Genomic DNA, 19,044 nt, shown 5'->3' on the forward strand with positions numbered 1-19,044 from the left:
CGTGTCGGATTCATTTAAATTGTGTCATGTTCGGGTTGTGTTTCGGGTCAACCCATTTTACGTTTATATACGAATATGAGTAATTCTATTAACTTAGTAATAAATTAAACAATTAATTACTTTTATTCATATAAAACTTGTTAGTAATTTGTGATAAATGTAATTGTTTTTGTGTATTGATCTCTTATTCTCAATTAACAAACTTAGGTTCACATATTTAGATCAAGATAAAAACAAACGAATAAGATAACCAGAAAATATACGGTTAGAATAATAAAATGAAATTATTAGAAGTAAAAAGTGGATAAAAGTAGTGTAAAAAGAAATTAGTTTTACTTTTAAAAGTTAACTGATATATGAAAAATTAACAAACTAAGTATTTAACTTTATAAATTAAAACATCTTATATCTGAATTAAGAATATTAACTTCTCTAAATTGTTAAACGGGTTAACAGGTCAACTCATTTGCTAACGGGTCGGGTTCGGGTTGACATGTTTTTTAAACGTGTCGGGTTTGGGTTGACTTGTTTACGAAAACGGGTCGTATCAGCTGACCCAAAACCTATATTTTTTCGTGTCGGTTTCGGATCGTGCCATAAATTGACACCTCTAACTAATTACACATTGTTTAACAAATTTTACCGAAAATAACTTATCAAAAATAATGGCCTAGGTTATCCATACACCCTTTGACTTATTCACACACCCTTGAAAACCATACGATTGTATGGCTCTTATACGATCGTATAAGATTGCAGCTTTTCTCAGATTTCATACAATAGTATGGGCACCATACGATGGTATATCTTGTTTTTTAACAATCTGCAACTTTTGTGAGTTTCTTAAACAAGCAACTATACGATCTTTTTTAACAATCTCCTTCGTGTTTGTATATTAAAACCGGTAGAATATTATACCACGTCCGGAATATTGTGTCGTATCAAATAATAAACTGAATATTATATCACGTCGGAATATTGTATTGTGTCCTTGCGTAAAACGAGGGTAAGTACGTACGGGATATTATATCATATATCATGCAGAATTCATTTCCATGTATATTACGTTTGGTTTTAACATGCACGGCTAAGTCAATCAATTTTAGTTTTTGTTTTTTTCTTTCCATACGATCGTAGCGTATGACTCCCAGTCAAACTCCGTACGTTGCGCGTGCATGTGTACTTTTGTTGTATTTTTATTCCATACGATTGTATAGCTCCTATACGATCGTATAGCTCCTAATCAAACTTAGAATTCTACAATGTCTTGGAAAGTGTGTACGTTTCAAAAATCTTTAACATAGTTTACATAATGGCTAGATCTTGAAAATCCAATTTTAAGAGTAATAACGGATTCTATACATGGTTTTTCTTTTACTTTACAGGAATTGCTATTTTTATTTTTGAGTTTTTATTGAATGTCGATAACATTTTTGGACTCTTGATTAACTAATATTAACGGGGCCGGCTCTTGGGGGTGGCATGGTGGCCGACGGTCACATGCTTGACATCTCGCTAGGCCTGATTTTTTTAAAACGGTATGTATTTTTATTACATATAATATGTATATTTAACGTTTAAACTCAATTACATAACTACTAGCTTGTTGCCTTGTTCTACTTGCAAATAGAGATGAGCAAAATCAGTATTGGTACCGTTTGGTACCGGTACTAAAGTTTTGAGTTTTGATACCGGCACGGTACGAGACCAGTATTTTCCGAATTTTTACCTTCAATACCGGTACCGTCCCGGTACCTGTACCGGTACCGAACCGAATATATCGGTACCGGTACCGGTACCAAGAATTCGCGATTTTTGGGACCGGGATTTTCGGGACAGAGACTGGTTAGTACGGTACAGTCCCGATCTCATCCCTAGTGGCAAATGGGTATTACTCCCTGTAACAACTCGGTTTCTCCATATATTATACCCTACCTGTTGTTATGTTCGTGTTATTTTATTAAATAAAAAACCGCTTAAATCAAGTTAAATTAATTGTTATAATACTTTTTAAAAAAATATTATTTATTTAAAATATATTTATAACTTTTATTTATATACACAATTCACCCTAAACTATAGTTTTACCTTTTTATGTTTCCATCTAATAAGTTCATGGATCATTATGCAAAATCTAAAAAATAATTATATTAATATATTATTAACCCAGATCCTTACCCCCTTTCCAAACCCGAACCCGTTTTCGAACCAAACCTTTGACCCATATAGTTTCCTTGAAACTTAATCTCGTAATATAATTGTAATATAATTGGAACTGATCACCATAGATCGTATATACGTGTATTACGATTTCACCGACATGATTAATTTGGTAACTAAGATCGTTATGATACGGGATTATAAAATTTTCCAAACCGTTTATACTATTTTAGGGTTAAACCATTTTGAGATGTTATGATTTCAATTAAACCCGTTGGCACAATCAAGTCGACCTCAAGAAACAAAGCCCCCTAACTGATTTCATTATCATGACCTGCAAGTATCACACCCATGTCTTGTTCTAGCCGGCGATAGATCCCTCAAATTAACCTTCAATTAATCGTCGTTTAAGGTAATTGTACATTGTTTCTATTTCGTTTTTGGATCAATTTCAATAGCCCTATCTTTAATTATACGAACATGAGCCCTATCTTCAATAACCTTCACTTAATCGTCTTGTGTGTTTTTTTTTATTTTAAAGCTTTAATTGTTATAACTTATATATATATATATGGCTAATATCAATTAGGAACCCAAATTTAATTAGGAACTCTAGAAACTCCTCTTGACCAATCAAACATTTTTATTCATTTCTTTTAATATTTTTAAAATGGGGGGTAGTATATTCTTTTGAAAAACTAATAAATATTAACGTATTATCTTGTTGAATAACTTCTCCTATTTTCACTCTCCATTAACATAGGGAAGTTATACTAAACACAAATCCAAGATCAAAACATATTATTTATCAGATCTTTAAATATCGTTAATCAATATCGATCATCAAATCAAGAAAATTAATTTTCATATTCTTAGGTATGTATAAATTCTTTAATCGAAAGAGTCCCAATTATTTTACTATACCTTTATCTACTAAATGTGTTTTGAATAAAAAACACAATATACGTACAATTCCTTTTTCTTTCATTGTAAGGTTGTTATATATTAACAGGATAATTATTAATTCTTTGTTTTTTGTAGTTATGGATAAATCGAGCACACATTCAAATATGGATATTATTCCAATTCAATACCAAATTGAAGAACCTATTCAGGTTGTTCACGAAGAGTTGATGGATAATGATGCTGGTGAAGAACTTGGTGTTGAAGAATGTGGTGATCAAAGAGGTACTAATACTTTGTTTCGTATGAAGATGACGGGAAGATTTTGTAGCAAATGTGGTCGTTTTGGTTATCATGATGCTAGGAATTGTCCATTTAAATAAATTTTAGCTTTGGGTTTTCTTTTCTGATGTTAAACTCTAGTTTTATCTATTCAATAAAATTCTATTTTTTTTTTGCTATTGAGAAAGAATTTGTGATCTGTTGATTTATTTGCATATATGCCAATTATTAAATGTTATCACTTAATTGTAGATTTGCTTGAAAGTCATAATGAAAATTCATCACACAATCAGTCATACACATCACCTAATGGAGCAAGATATTGGTTGCCCAACGTTGACGATGACCTTAAACCAGTTTTGGGTATGGGAGGATGCTGAAACAATGTATAAGTTGTATGCGGATAAGGCTGGATTTGATACACGGTTATCTACTATCAAGAGACATAAGGGTGTTATTACTAATAGGTATATCCTTTGTAACAGAGCAGGTATTTATCGTGGCAAAGACATTGATACACTAATTAAAAAGTCTCCACGTAGCATCAACTACAAGGTTACCGATTGCCAAGCACGTGTAAGACTAAAAGTTGTAAAAGGTACCCCCAGCTTCCAATTATACGAGTTTGTGGAAAGTCATAATCATGGTCTTGTTGCTGATGAGAATAAGGACTTAACACGTAGTCGTCGTCAGTTGGATTTTAGTGACCATGAATTTATACACAAAGCTCGATTGGTGAGTATTGGTGCGACAAGAGCCTACAGAATACAATCTGCGTTAAAGGGCGGTCATCACATGGTTCGAGGTACAAAAGTAGAGTACACAAATAGTTCAAGGATTGTGAAAGCTTTCATAGAAGATAAAGATGCACAGATGGTGTTAAATACCATGAACGGACGTATGAAGAACTTACATAATTACTATTTTGTTTACGTTGCTGTCAAAGGCGAGTTGCGATCTTTATTTTGGGCTGATGACGTTGCAAAATGCAACTATAGCGCATTCGGCGATGTTTTAGCATTTGACGCCACATACAAAACAAATATGTAAGTCTTTATATGTGGTCTTTTATATTAATGTATTTACTTTTTTAATTTTTAATTCGATTTTCAGGTACGGCATGATTTTTGTCCCTTTTACTGGAGTTGATCATCACAAGAAGTGTATAACGTTTGGTGCGGGTTTGTTACACAATGAAACAATCAAATCATACAAGTGGTTGTTAGAGTCTTTTCTTGAAGCTCATGGTAATAAGCAACCAACACTAGTTTTAAGCGATCAAGATCCAGAAATGAAGCAAGCAATATCTATCGTTATCTAAATCTGTTCATCGACTTTGTATGTGGCACATTATGGATAAACTTCGTTTGAAGGTTAGACACATATGTGTCTGTATATACTAGTTATAAATAAGCATAGAAATTTAATTATTGTTAAATTAATTGAACGAAAGCAGTTTTTATAGCACCTGTCTTTTTTTTTTCTTATTACGTATTTATAAACTTTCTAAAAATCATATGGTAATCATTGTTTACATAAGTGTCATTCCTTTTTACTTACATTCTGTGCATATAAGGAGAAATAATAATTCACATATTATTTTAACCTTTTTTAAATTAACATTTTGAATACTAATGTATAGTTGCATTAATTATGTTTTATAGGTATCAAAGGAACAATTAAAATATGGAGAGTTGCGTAGAAGTATACACAAGCTAGTTTGGAATGTCTTTATTGACCCACCTACGTTTGAGCGAAAATGGGTAGCGCTAATGACAGAATTTAAATTGAATGATCACGATTGGCTTAAACAAATGTATGATATTCGTTAACAATGGGTCCCTGGTTATTTTAGGGATATACCCATGTGTTGTTTGATGAAGACCACGTCCAGATGCGAGAGCTCCAATGCTAGTTTTAAAGTTAATTCTAGCCCTTCCAACACACTTGTACAATTCATGTTGTGTTTTGAATTATCAATGGACACACAACGGGAAAAGCAAAGAGTTTTGCAGAACAAAACTATCACAACAACTCCTCGTTATCGTCTTAACACTCCTATCGAACAACATGCTGGTTATGTATACACCCGGGACATTTTTTTCGAGGTTCAAAAAGAGATGATAAAAAGTGCAACATCCTGTATGATAGGTATTCCTGAAGTTGTAGATGATACCAAAGTTTATTTGATTCATCACAAGGACAAAAGATCTGGTTTTGTTGGGAGGTTTAAGGTATTGTTATATGTATATAAATCATGAATATTTTTTTCTTATATTTACATACTTTTTTGATGATAAATTTGTACTCGGGATATAACAATGTAGGTTTCCATCAATTTGATTGATACGACTGTTAGCTACTCGTGCATATTTTATACACGTATTGGATATCTATGTCGTCATATGTTTTCTGTATTCAGAATGGAGAATATTGACAAAATTCCAGATCATTACATATCCAAGCATTGGGACACTTATGCGCTGCCAAACAGTGTGTATAGCATTGAAAATAGGATTGGGGTTGACAACAACGAAAAATCAAGGATTAGGATTGAGGTTGTTGATGATGTGCAGAAGTGTTTGGACCGTTTAAGGGATCAAAACGAAAGACTTAATGCATTTGCTACAAAGATTAAGGAACTGAAGAAGGAAATTTTTGAAGAATTTCCACACAACCCAAACCATAGAAACCAGAAAGCCATGATTGAAATTGCTTCAACAATCTCAACGTGAAGAGGTTTGTATTACAGCCCCTAAAGGTATTAAGAACAAAGGTAGTGGGAAACGCAGGCTAATCGGCGCACGGGAGAAGGTTGTGGAGAAGGCTAAGAAGAAAAAACGTTTATGCAGTTATTGTGGAAAATATGCTAATCATGACATAAGAAATTGTCTAAAGAAGAAAGAGGAAGAGGCAGAAAACCAAAACGAAACTGATGATGAATCTAGTTTGGAAGAACATGATGGCGGTTCTGAGTGATGTTCTTTTTTTACATTAACATGTTTTGTTCAACGGTCTAGTTTAAAACTTCTTTTATTTTGTGTACTTTTAATTTTGATTGCGGTTTAAAACTTCTTTTTATTTTGTGTAATTTTGATTTTGATTGTTTATTATGCATATTTAAATTTATGACATTTTTTATCTAGATTGTATTAAGGTTACTAGGATTTTGTATTTCATCTAGAGGTGCACAAAAAAGTCGAGTCCGGACCCGACCCGGTGTACCCGAATTTGAAGAAAAGAATGGGATTTGAATATACATCCACCAAAATACCAAATTCAAAGTTACTTATATACAGGGTTACATGAACACATATGTAACTTGGTAGCTACACTTATGTAATTGAATGGGCAATTATTTTTATATACACAGTCATCCAAAAAATTAAAAAAAACAAAAAACAGAAAACAATTTTTTTCACAATTTACGTAACTTGTAACTAATATGTATGATTTTTCTAAATTTTAATGATTTTAGGAAAGAGAAAAAACAAGTGTGAAAATAGGAATTTTTTGAAAAAGAATAATGGCTTTATTTCCCAACATCTTAGTTTAAGCATGTATGTAAAACATTATTTTACATGTATGCAAAAATCATAACCTTACAGTTGGTTCAACTGATAAAACTTCTGGTTCGGATGAAAACATGAATGCTTGTGTTTAAAATAAATTTTCACTTCAATTATTGACTATTGAGTAGAGAAATTGGGAAAATTCTTCCTTTGGTTGTCGAAAAGGAAGTAATTATGGTCAGTGGATATAAGCAGCGTTGGTCAAAGGTTGACTAGAACTCAGAACATGTAGTCGAAAGGCTACATGAATGTAAAGGTTTGCTTAGTGGGATGGTCAGATTTGTCGAGTCCACATAAAGGTTCATTATGTTCAAGAACCAAAAACGTATGCACTAAAAATTTGTAACAAATCACTACTGAGGATAATTAAGAAGCTGGTGGTATAATTATTTTACATGTATGCAATTTTGTTTTTTACATATATGCATAATTGCTTATAACATTTGAGTTATGAGTTATTATTAAATTTACAACATACAATATTAAAAGTTACACCAAAAACCAAAGAAATTTTAGATGCCCATAAAATTTATATCAAACCATGAAATTTTTGTTCACATTTTTTGCCTATATGTAAACCAGATTGTTACATATGGTAATATTATGTTTGTTTTAGTATGTACATATATGTAAACCAAAGAAAAAAATTCATATTTAAATTTCGTTCATACCACAAAATCAATCAAACAAAAGCAAAGAAAAACATTCATATTCAAGTTTTGTTCGTACCACAAAATCAACCAAAAAAACCAAAGAAAAACATTCATACCACAAAATAAAGGAAAAACATAATGCAAACGTCTAGTTTAAGCTGAGCAAAACCACCTAATTTAACTATGAGCAAACCTTAAGCAACTTTGCCGTCCTTAGTGCTTTGACTTTGTTATCTAGCTCAATCGCTCCCCTTGTCACGACGTCCTTATGTAGGTTGATATCTGAAAACAATATCCTTGCAGCATATTTTTTCCTCAACCCGGCTATTTGTGACTTCAGTCCCGACATCTCAGATTTGAATCCACAATCCCAATTCTTCTCCTTACTGCTCTTATACTTTTCCATGTGCCTCATGACATATACACCACAATCCAAGTAGTTTTTCTTAGTTGCCCAACCAATTTTTAACTTATGTGGGCTGACCTGATTCAAAGCTAACCATTTCTCATTTCCAACAGATTTCAAGTAGTCCACAAACATGTGTTTCTGCAAACAGTTATACACACATGTAAAAAAGTGTTTGTTATAATATTTTATAAATAAATAACAAAAAATTTAACCAATTGAGCATACCACTTTCATAGGGGTGTCTTTTTTATCAAAATCCTTGTCGTCCTTTAATCCAACTGGGCTTTTTGATTCATGCATGTTATCTATCACTATGATTGCCAAATGCCTCAAATCAAAGCACAATAAATACCAGTGGTGATTTTCAATTGTTGGAAAGAAAACCAGGTCATATGGCTTCAAATTCAATAGACTAGGATCCTGATCAACAATAGCTAACATGTTTGTTCTAAGCAATGATATCCTGGCAGCAGATGCAAATCGCTTTCCATCAAGCATATCTCTTTTCTGAAATAGAAAAAAAAAGAAATATATATTTTTAAAAACCAATAACCGCATCATGTATTTGAGTTATTAATGAACATAACAACTTACTATAACACATGATTGGGAAAAAAGCCTGTGTAACGATTCTGAGCCTCGGTTCCTCTCCTCATAGTTTAGTACTGCAGCCCAACAATCTATAACACTACTCTCAATCTCAACTTCCGGTAACAACGACATCATTAAAAACCTTGTCGTGCCTATTCCAGAATTTGTTTCAAAAATTTGATCGCTACAAAAACATAAATTAAAAGATGTTGTCATATAGTTTACACATATATAAATAATTTATTAGTCACAACCATACCCGAAATCCCTTGCCACTTCCATCATTTCTTGATCAACTTTGTTCTCACCAACCTTACACATTGATATTTAAATAATTAGTACAATTCCTAATATATGCACCATAAATCAATTTACACTTGTGTACTATTAAAGCATTTATAATGTAAAAATCACTAAAATTATAGATATTAATCATAAGATTCTTACGGTTCGATCCTCTTCCCATCTGACAAGTAATTCCATATATGTGCCTCTTGTGATGAAACTCCTTTATTCATGTCGATAGGTCGAATAAGAATCGGGGGACCGTAATTTACTTGGAAGATGTCTCAACCTTATTGGGTTCCTCTTGTACAAACCAACTTTAACAGGACTTACTCGACGAGGTGCGGTATCCAATTTCGGAGTACTTGAAATCAAACCTATTTTATCAGGCTCTACAGAAGGACAGCCTTGTGTGAGACCTAAACTAAAAGTAGGAATTGCTGCATCTATACCAACCAAACCGGTATCATATTTTTTTACACTATCCTCGATTTCTTGGTAATTGTCTTCAAAAAACTGGGTCCATTGCATGTTACCGTCTTGTACGCTATACTCTTTTCCTTCATTATCATCCATTTCTTCTTTATTTTGGGGTTTTATACCCTTTTCATTGCTACCATCTTCTTTAACACCTTCCAACCTTATACAAGTATCATTGTACTTTTCAATCAACTCACTTATCTCTTCATTTCCAGGATATTTCTCATTAGCCTCAACAACGAACTTTTCAAATGATTTTCTATCCTTTAAAATACAATCAACAATCTCTATCATTTTCCCAACATGCTCCTGTATTTTTAACAATTCAATCATCATATTTACACAAGACATTGATTAATATTAAACTAATTCACATGATTATACACTAGTGTAAATTTGACAATACATCAGATTGCATCTATAATTAACATAAATTGCACCAGAAATCAAACCAATTATATTAAAATTGGCATCTATAATTAATATAAATTACACCCGTGAAAAACATACAAACCAAACCCATAATAATTTTACTATTACTAAATGATTATGCCAACCAACAATTGTTGTGATTTCAAATAAGAATTTAGGAGGCTTTTTTACCTTTAAGTGGTCTGTTTGATTCACATCAACAGCAACTAACTGCCTATCATCAGATACTTCACGAACTTCACCTGGCCCAAACCCTCCTCTCTTCAGCTCATCAGCTTCTCTCTTGCTAAGTTTTTCGAACGTCCAATACTTGATTGGTTGAACTTGACACTCATCATTTAACTTGCATGTCATAGTGTTGACATGTAGAAGCTACACATAAACATAACAAAAATAATATCAACAAATTCACATGTGATACCCAAAAATAATGAACTAAAAGTTTAAAATACAACGCATACCGTTAAAATGGTTAAAGGACCACAGAAAAATGATTTTGTACTTGCTCTATCCCAATTTTTCTTACACTTCTTCATCAACGATAATCCGTTACCTGCACCAGTTAAGGCCTGCAAAATCCGTTCTTCTTCGTCTACAAAACTCAAAACATGAAGCTTGCACCATCCGTTTACATGAATCTGAAACATTGAGTTGCAAAAAAGAAATAAAAATCTAGCACAAACATTATGCTATCATCTGCAGATTCTAGTATGTTGTCAACAATCATTTTAGTACAAATATTTTCTTTCTCATATCTTCCTTCCCATTTTTTACGTATGCTCGACTTGTCGTTCCCTTTTTTTAGTGACAGTATATCTAAACCAGCATTCGGTAAGCCCAAAATAGTATGAATGGCATAACTATCAACACTGATCTTAACATCATCAATCCTTATTTCCATTGCTGCTGGGTCGAACTTATCTACCACAATTAATTTACTTAAAAATAATAGAGCTAAATTCATAATTATATATTTAATTAACTACCTTTTCCGATACTCTTCTTAATTTTCTTCTTAATCAAGTCTTTTGCATCGTTTTTATATTTAAATTTCTTTATCTTCATACCACTTTCACCTGTCACAGTAAAAATACGAAACAAAATATGAAAATAAAGACATTCTGTAAACGTAAATCTTTTTTATTAAATCTAATATATTTAATTTTGTTTTACATATACGTATTGAATGCATACATAACATATTCGCATATGTAATAACATATTCGCATATGTATTGATGATGTTAAGATCAGTGTTGATAGTTATGCCATTCATACTATTTTGGGCTTACCGAATGCTGGTTTAGATATACTGTCACTAAAAAAAGGGAACGACAAGTCGAGCATACGTAAAAAATGGGAAGGAAGATATGAGAAAGAAAATATTTGTACTAAAATGATTGTTGACAACATACTAGAATCTGCAGATGATGATAGCATAATGTTTGTGCTAGGTTATTGGTTTTTAAAAATATATATTTCTTTTTTTTTCTATTTCAGAAAAGAGATATGCTTGATGGAAAGCGATTTGCATCTGCTGCCAGGATATCATTGCTTAGAACAAACATGTTAGCTATTGTTGATCAGGATCCTAGTCTATTGAATTTGAAGCCATATGACCTGGTTTTCTTTCCAACAATTGAAAATCACCACTGGTATTTAATGTGCTTTGCTTTGAGGCATTTGGCAATCATAGTGATAGATAACATGCATGAATCAAAAAGCCCAGTTGGATTAAAGGATGACAAGGATTTTGATAAAAAAGACACCCCTATGAAAGTGGTATGCTCAATTGGTTAAATTTTGTGTTATTTATTTATAAAATATTATAACAAACACTTTTTTACATGTGTGTATAACTGTTTGCAGAAACACATGTTTGTGGACTACTTGAAATCTGTTGGAAATGAGAAATGGTTAGCTTTGAATCAGGTCAGCCCACATAAGTTAAAAATTGGTTGGGCAACTAAGAAAAACTACTTGGATTGTGGTGTATATGTCATGAGGCACATGGAAAAGTATAAGAGCAGTAAGGAGAAGAATTGGGATTGTGAATTCAAATCTGAGATGTCGGGACTGAAGTCACAAATAGCCGGGTTGAGGAAAAAATATGCTGCAAGGATATTGCTTTCAGATATCAACCTACATAAGGACGTCGTGACAAGGGGAGCGATTGAGCTAGATAACAAAGTCAAAGCACTAAGGACGGCAAAGTTGCTTAAGGTTTGCTCACAGTTAAATTAGGTGGATTTGCTCAGCTTAAACTAGACGTTTGCATTATGTTTTTACTTTATTTTGTGGTATGAATGTTTTTCTTTGGTTTTTATGGTTGATTTTGTGGTACGAACAAAACTTGAATATGAATGTTTTTCTTTGCTTTTGTTTGGTTGATTTTGTGGTATGAACGAAACTTAAATATGAATTTTTTTTCTTTGGTTTACATATATGTACATACTAAAACAAACATAATATTACCATATGTAACAATCTGGTTTACATATAGGCAAAAAATGTGAACAAAAATTTCATGGTTTGATATAAAATTTTCTGGGCATCTAAAATTTCTTTGGTTTTTGGTGTAACTTTTAATATTGTATATTGTAAATTTAATAATAACTCATAACTCAAATGTTATAAGCAATTATGCATATATGTAAAAACCCAAAATTGCATACATGTAAAATAATTATACCACCAGCTTCTTAATTATCCTCAGTAGTGATTTGTTACAAACTTTTAGTGCATACTTTTTTGGTTCTTGAACATAATGAACCTTTATGTAGACTCGACAAATCTGACCATCCCACTAAGCAAACCTTTACATTCATGTAGCCTTTCGACTACATGTTCTGAGTTCTAGTCAACCTTTGACCAACGCTGCTTATATCCACTGACCATAATTACTTCCTTTTCGACAACCAAAGGAAGAATTTTCCCAATTTCTCTACTCAATAGTCAATAATTGAAGTGAAAATTTATTTTGAACACAAGCATTCATGTTTTCATCCGAACCAAAAGTTTTATCAGTTGAACCAACTGTAAGGTTATGATTTTTGCATACATGTAAAATAATGTTTTACATACATGCTTAAACTAAGATGTTGGGAAATAAAGCCATTATTCTTTTTCAAAAAATTCCTATTTTCACACTTGTTTTTTCTCTTTCCTAGAATCATTAAAATTTAGAAAAATCATACATATTAGTTACAAGTTAAGTAAACGTTTAAAACTTAAAACAAAACTAGTGGTTCATATTCATTTATTACATTTCTTGCAATAATATCATTTCTCTCTTGAACCATCCCCTGTATGTATGTATGTATGTAATCAAAAACATAAATAAACGTACTAAAGAAGTAAATATATTTTTACTATTAGTTTTCGTCAAAGACTCAAAATAAATATTTATTTAAATATTATACAAAATGGCAAAAGACGTCCTTTATGTTTGCACGGTTTTTCAATAGACGTCCTTTGGCAAACTTAATGACAGAAAACATCTTTTATGTTCAAAAAACGTTGCACAGTTCGTCCTTTTCACTAACGAGTGTTAATTTTTCTCGTTAAATCCAGTCATGTGCACCTCATGTGAGGGCAATTTAGTCTTTTTAGCTACTCAGGGATTATTTGTGTAATTGACTTAAAATTTGGGCTTGAAATAAATAAAAAAAATTTCTTACTTTTATCCATTTCTCTTCTCTCTCACCGGCTTACTCCCATCATATCCCCAATGTTAACCATCTCCCCAAACACCATTGCACCACCATAACGATCATCAATTCCGGCCAACATCTCGGAACCAACAACCACCAAACACCACCCAAAACTATATATGACAGCAACCACAACTTGAAAACCCAAAACCATATACATCAGCAACCACACCAACGACTTCTTGTGTGCCGTTCGGGTTCTTGCCGGAAAAAAAACGGAAACTAACAAAAGCATAGGGCTTTTTCCAATAGTTAGTCGTTTTGGTTCTGATTTATACAACAAATATGCTAGCATCTCCGATTTGTTTCGATTTTGCTTCAGGAACTATTAAGAAAACAAACCCTAATTTTAATTGGGGTTTCTACCAACACAGAGGCTGGTTAGGATTTGACTATTTTCAAGTAGATGACGGAAAATATGGCGATGGTGCGGCGTTGATGGTGCGGTCGCCGGAGTTCTTGAAGAGTTACAAATGAAGCCAGAGCAAACGATGGAAAATATGGCGGCGGCAGTTGATGGTGCGGTCACCGGAGTTCTTCAAATTCCGATTTGGCGATGGTTGTTTGGTTGGTGATGGTGGTGGTAGGTGAGTGGAGATGATTGAGATTGAAGAAGGAAGAAAGAGAGAGGGTGGGTTATAATACTATATATATATTTTGTTTCTTTTAGTTTTAATTAATAAACAAACATGTGAATTTACAACACTACCCTCATGTGCATTGATCGTGACCAAATTTAACGAAAATACTTAACTGGGTTAGGGTCAAAGGACAAAACGTGATAGATTTTTCAAATATAAAGGATATAATCTGTCATTAAATTTGCCAAAGAACGTCTATTGAAAAACCGTGCAAACATAAAGGACGTCTTTTGCCATTTTGTCTAAATATTATTATTATCATACGTATTATATCTATTTATTTAAAATATTCAAATATATACTTATATTGTGTGTATTCAATATTATATGTAAATCCCATATTATATTAAATTAAAATTTTTTAATTTATCTATTTAATTATATATTTATATTAAAATTATCATAATTACATCCCAATTATATTTAAACTATGATTTTACAATAATAATAACCGTAGAAGTCAATTGTTCAATCAATAACATTACAATCTCAAACCTAACTCAAATTACATCAAAATCTTATTTCATTAAATCATGTTATATCTTTAATAATTAATACATATTACTATTATTTAACTAGGAATCCTTGACGGTATATCACGAATGATTTATCCTTCTCACATCATCCTCATTTGTATTTCGTTTGCCTAATCAGGTGAGTATCTCACTCACCTCTTTTTACTCACTTTTACTATCTTGGGGACATATGTGTTCGTAGATATTTTGTTACTATATATTACTCAACTTGCAACTGTTAGTTATGTGCGTTTAACAATTTATGCATAACGTGTTATATGCTTTACTTGAATGCATTTCGGAGAGGTCCAACATATTCTCTAGTATGATCATACGCCTGTCGTGTTAGCCATCGTCCAGTTCATCTGGCATCGAGCTTACCGACAACATATTTACTTGCTCATTTGGTTAAATTGCTTATCTAACTTGACATAGTTTGCTCTTTTATTTATTATTATATATTCACAAAATCTGGCGTTTTACTCACTCAACCTAGTGTTGACAAAAACTATTTGTATTTTTAACGCATATGCAGGTCATCGTGTGATGTGATTCTCAAGCTTGTTTTGAAGAAAACTTAGGATTGCATGCTAGAGAGAAGAAACGAGAATTTAAATTTTTTTTTTGTCTTTACTTACCTTAATTATGGATTATGTACTTGGTATTTGACAATTGTTTGATTTATTTAATTTGAATTAATAGATATTATAGTTTTAATTATTGCATGATAGTCCATTGAGAGTTGTGAGCAATCAGCTCACGCCCCGGCATTTCCTCCGTAGGTTGGGGTGCGACACTCCCAACAAAAAGGTTATGGATTCTAGTCCCATTTGAGACATGTTTAATCCTATTTTTATACAAAAGTTTTTTACACAACCCAATTAACCAAGTAAATCCATATAAAAATTAAATTGTATAAACCCAACAAAATACTCCTTTTACATAAGGCCTACAAAAATTTTCGCCTTTGACACAAAACCTTTTTTTGCTTTCTCAAGGCCGGCCTTTTAATATATGGTGGTCCGGGAATCTTGATGCAATCTGTTCAGTTTTAAATCATGTTTAAGGTAAACTTATCTAAGGTTCCTTTACTTAAACATTTGAAGTGTAATGTTTCTCAAATTTGGGTTACAGTCATTATATTTATACACTAAATAAGACGGCCGAGTCAGGTAGCACACCATAACAGTTTGGCTTGCACCGGCTTTTTAGAAGTACGTGCAAGACATGTTAAAGACACTTGCTTCAGTTTAGTTAAGCGCAACATTGTAATAGGAATGCTATAGGTATAATCAAAACTCGTTATAACAGTGAAAGTATTAGACGGTTTTGGATGCATCGTCGTAACAGGTTTAGAAACACTTTTATAGTCAATACAAGCTTATCCGAGATTTAAAATATTGTTTACAGCTAGATTAAATGATAAGATTAAATTTGACAACGGTATTTCATCTTTTGCTTGATGTCAGCCATATTTAATTTTCATTAATTATAATCTTACAATCACATCAATAACCGTTAACTTTATGTAATTACCGATTATGAATCTTTCCTACGCTTCATACAAAAAGTTACTTAATATATAATATTACCCCATATATGTGGCCCGTTCAGACCTAAACATGTAGTCCGGAAATACCCAAACAACACCAAAAGTAGAAAAACAATCACCTGAACTTACCACCATGATTCAGCCCATATCAACAAGGGCTCAAAATATATCAGATCCATTTATATAAGAATGGTAAAACCAACAATACAACAAACCAAAACCTTGACCATTCATCAACATCACTCTCACTGATGACAAACTTATTCACGAGACAATTCGTTCGTTTGTCAACAATTACTGAAATAGAGCATTGGCTTCGTTGGCCTTCTTTTATATCACTTTTAGGAAGTCTGTTCGGTCAAGTGACTCGGCATTCTTGGTCGCATGCACTTGTGCTAGGCTCCTGTAAATTGTGGTTGACTATGCAATAAACGCTATATCTCTGCAATAAACGCTATATCTTTGTCTGTAAGCTTTCTCAGAATCTTAGCAGGATTACCACCCCATACTTATCGCCACATCCGATCCGCAAATGTTAACGTGTTTTGGCCTATTTATGTTCAATCTCTAATGCCTTTCATTCCTTAACACCTGGAGTCTTGGAAGCTTGATGGAATGTATCTAGTTTCGGATGAAGCTTTAAACTTTTGAAAGCTTGGAAAATGATATGCTTTCATGTTAGGTAAGGTTATCAAAGGTTGCTTATATTAAACATTTGAAATGTAGCATTTTCTCAAATCTTTATAATCATTATATTCATACTTCCACTACAAGAAATTAGATGTATGGGGACGAGACCTTTTAGGCTTTTAGGGACAACATGTCCTCCCTATAGGTCTAAATCCCCTGTAGGGACAACATGTTGTCTACACAGGTTTGGTCACTACATGCTTGTACCGATGGGTCCTTAGGTCGTCCCTATAGGTGTTGTCTCCATAGATTACTTTTAGGAACGACATGTGGTGTCAACAAATTTAAGTAGAAAATACTTACTTTTAGTCTGTAGGGAGGACAAGTCGTCTCAATACAATTAAAGTAAAAAAATATATATTCAATTTATAGGAACTACATGTCGTCTCAATAGACTAATAACAAAAAAATTATATAAAATCTTTAAAGACGATATGTCGTCCCTACAAAATAATAGGTTTTAAAATTGAAATATTCTAATAAACCAATATGGACGATATGTCGCCTCTAAAGGAATAATATATATATATATATATATATATATATTTATTTATTTATTTATTTATTTTCAATTTTTAACTTTCATTTTAACCTGAATTAAACAATATAAAAAGGTGAAACGACACATAATATTAAGCGAAATTTCAAAATACAAGATATTTAAAGTTCAAAACGCAAGATATTCAAACTTCTAAATAAAGGCAAAACATTCAGTTCCTAGTCATCGTCTTCATCATCTTCATCAAGTTGAGGCAATTTTCTTTTCAAAGCATTTATTTCTTGTTGGAATTGCAGCGTCATTTGTTGCATTAGAAATTGGTGTTGTTGGTTTTGTTGTTGCATTATTTTCAGTAATGCTTGGTTTGAGAATGGTGACACTTGTTGCTGATGCTGGGTGACGTGCTGCTGCTGGTCGGCCTGCTGCTGCTGGGCAGCCTGCTGCTGCTGCAATTCTTGCAGTTGCTTTTGCACTTTTTTCATTTCTTCTTGCATGTCTTGCAATTGTTGTTGTTGCTGTGGCGGAGGGTATGACCGCGATATTTCTGGGGTTATATTTCTCACAACACGTCCAACACCGCGTATGTAGCCACGTTTAGGACCTAAAGCACGCTGGAGTACCCCCAATCTCATCAACTGTTGCTGGATCAGCCGAATCTTTTAACGTTTTTGCTAACTCGTCTTGAATTTTACCCTACATTAAACAATACATAAGATATTTTTTTTACTATAACATGACAACAAAACTGCTATAAATCGAGCAGAACCAACCTGTTCAAATAATTAATAATAGACAATAGCATTTCATCTATCTCAACAAATGCAACATACTAAGAATAACTAGCTAACGAAACCCGCGCATTGCACGAAACTACAACTGTTATTCAGTTATTGTACTCATTATACGAACCAAAAGAGAGAACCCATAATTCAATAAGATACTAAATCATATAGCAAATAGTTTTTTACAAAAATATAAGCTATTTTTAATACCTACTGAAGCCATAATGAAAACTTTTACAATTATTTAACAAAAGACTTTTAATACCTCATTTAAGCTCTATTGGATACCAACACATAATATTAAGATACCAAATCATACAATAAAGGGTTTTTACTTACCCAATCTGCTTCACATTCCTTGTTTGCCCATCCTTTCCCTTCCTTGAAATGCGTCTTCTTGAAAATATTAATACGGCTCGCACTTCGGTTTTTTCCTCCTTTGTAAACACCAAAAATACTAATTTCTAGATTTCAATATGAAAATTAATAGATCTTTGGGTAATATTGACAATTTTTCTTACCGATATGTGTTGAATTTGGGCAAAAGATTGACTACCTTGAAAACTCGAGTATCTTTGTTTTGTTCTGTTATCTTTATTTGCTTCACATCTCAGCCTATAGTTGGGATCCATAAACAAATCATCAATAAGCTTAACCCACTTGGCCACATTATAATTTTTTGGGGGACACTTCTTTGCTGTTTCAACGTCGGCATAACCTCCATTTTTTTCAAAATGTTTCTTAAATGTAGACTTTCGAGATGTGTAACGTCTCTGACAATCAGCAGTAATTCCAAGTTGAATCCTTGACCACCTGATGGGATCGCCATCTTTAAATTTGTTGAGATCAAAGAAATCCTGTAGAAAACAAATAATTGGAAAGTATG

General features: G+C 32.6%; 1 protein-coding gene across 1 annotated transcript; it reads left to right on the plus strand.

Annotated features, from left to right (window-relative positions):
- The first annotated feature begins 3,729 nt into the window (after nucleotides 1-3,729).
- Nucleotides 3,730-6,324, plus strand: LOC143531990 (protein FAR1-RELATED SEQUENCE 5-like). Its single transcript, XM_077027156.1, has 5 exons — nucleotides 3,730-4,391; nucleotides 4,459-4,592; nucleotides 5,497-5,579; nucleotides 5,673-6,076; nucleotides 6,138-6,324. Exons 1-5 carry the CDS (start codon nucleotides 3,730-3,732, stop codon nucleotides 6,322-6,324), a joined length of 1,470 nt encoding a protein of 489 aa, XP_076883271.1.
- The last annotated feature ends 12,720 nt before the right edge of the window (nucleotides 6,325-19,044 follow it).

This window comes from Bidens hawaiensis, unplaced genomic scaffold, assembly GCF_021521415.1.
Source record: "Bidens hawaiensis isolate Kalapana, Puna unplaced genomic scaffold, B.hawaiensis_p1.1 tig00009327_1, whole genome shotgun sequence".
Lineage (NCBI taxonomy): Eukaryota > Viridiplantae > Streptophyta > Magnoliopsida > Asterales > Asteraceae > Bidens > Bidens hawaiensis.